We start from the raw sequence: 500 nt of genomic DNA, 5'->3' as shown, positions 1-500 counted from the left end.
AACTGCAGCAGCACCAGCAGCAGCAGCAGCACAGCACTCTCGACACAAAGCAGCAACTGAAGCAGCAGCAGCACGGGGCTAGAGATGGTACAGCTGCACGCGAGAGTGCTGCTGCTGCTCATAGGAGCCAACAGCAGCAGAAGGCCGCTACAGCAGCAGCAGCAGGAGCAGCAGCAGCAGCAGCAGAACCCCACACAGGAGGCAGCATGAGAGACAGAGAAAGAGACAGAGACAGAGACAGAGACAGAGAAAGAGACAGAGACAGAGACAGAGGAGACAGAGAAAGAGACAGAGAAAGAGGAGACAGAGAGAGGGGCCACAGAGGAGACAGACGAGCTGCAAGGGGTGGCCGCCTGGGGGGACAGGCTGTGCAGCAGCAGCAGCAGCAGCAGCAGCAGCAGCAGCAGCAGCAGCAGGGTTCAGCAGCAGGTGGTGCTGCTGCTGATGGCCTTCAGGGGACATCAAAGGGGGGTGCTGCTCGCGGCGCAGCAGCAAAAGAG

General features: G+C 60.0%; 1 protein-coding gene across 1 annotated transcript in view; it reads left to right on the top strand.

Annotated features, from left to right (window-relative positions):
- EMH_0012620 (uncharacterized protein) overlaps window positions 1-60 on the top strand; it is a gene marked incomplete at both ends in the record, with an annotated part of 3,801 nt that extends 3,741 nt beyond the window's left edge. Inside the window, one exon of the mRNA XM_013499583.1 lies at window positions 3-60. Within this exon, the coding sequence (XP_013355037.1) occupies window positions 3-60 (58 nt within the window). The remainder of the gene's footprint in view (window positions 1-2) is intronic.
- Between the last annotated feature and the right edge of the window lie 440 nt (window positions 61-500).

This window comes from Eimeria mitis, genomic scaffold, assembly GCF_000499745.2.
Source record: "Eimeria mitis Houghton genomic scaffold, Emh_scaff446, whole genome shotgun sequence".
NCBI classification, from domain to species: domain Eukaryota; phylum Apicomplexa; class Conoidasida; order Eucoccidiorida; family Eimeriidae; genus Eimeria; species Eimeria mitis.
This window is presented reverse-complemented; position numbering and strand designations above follow the sequence as displayed.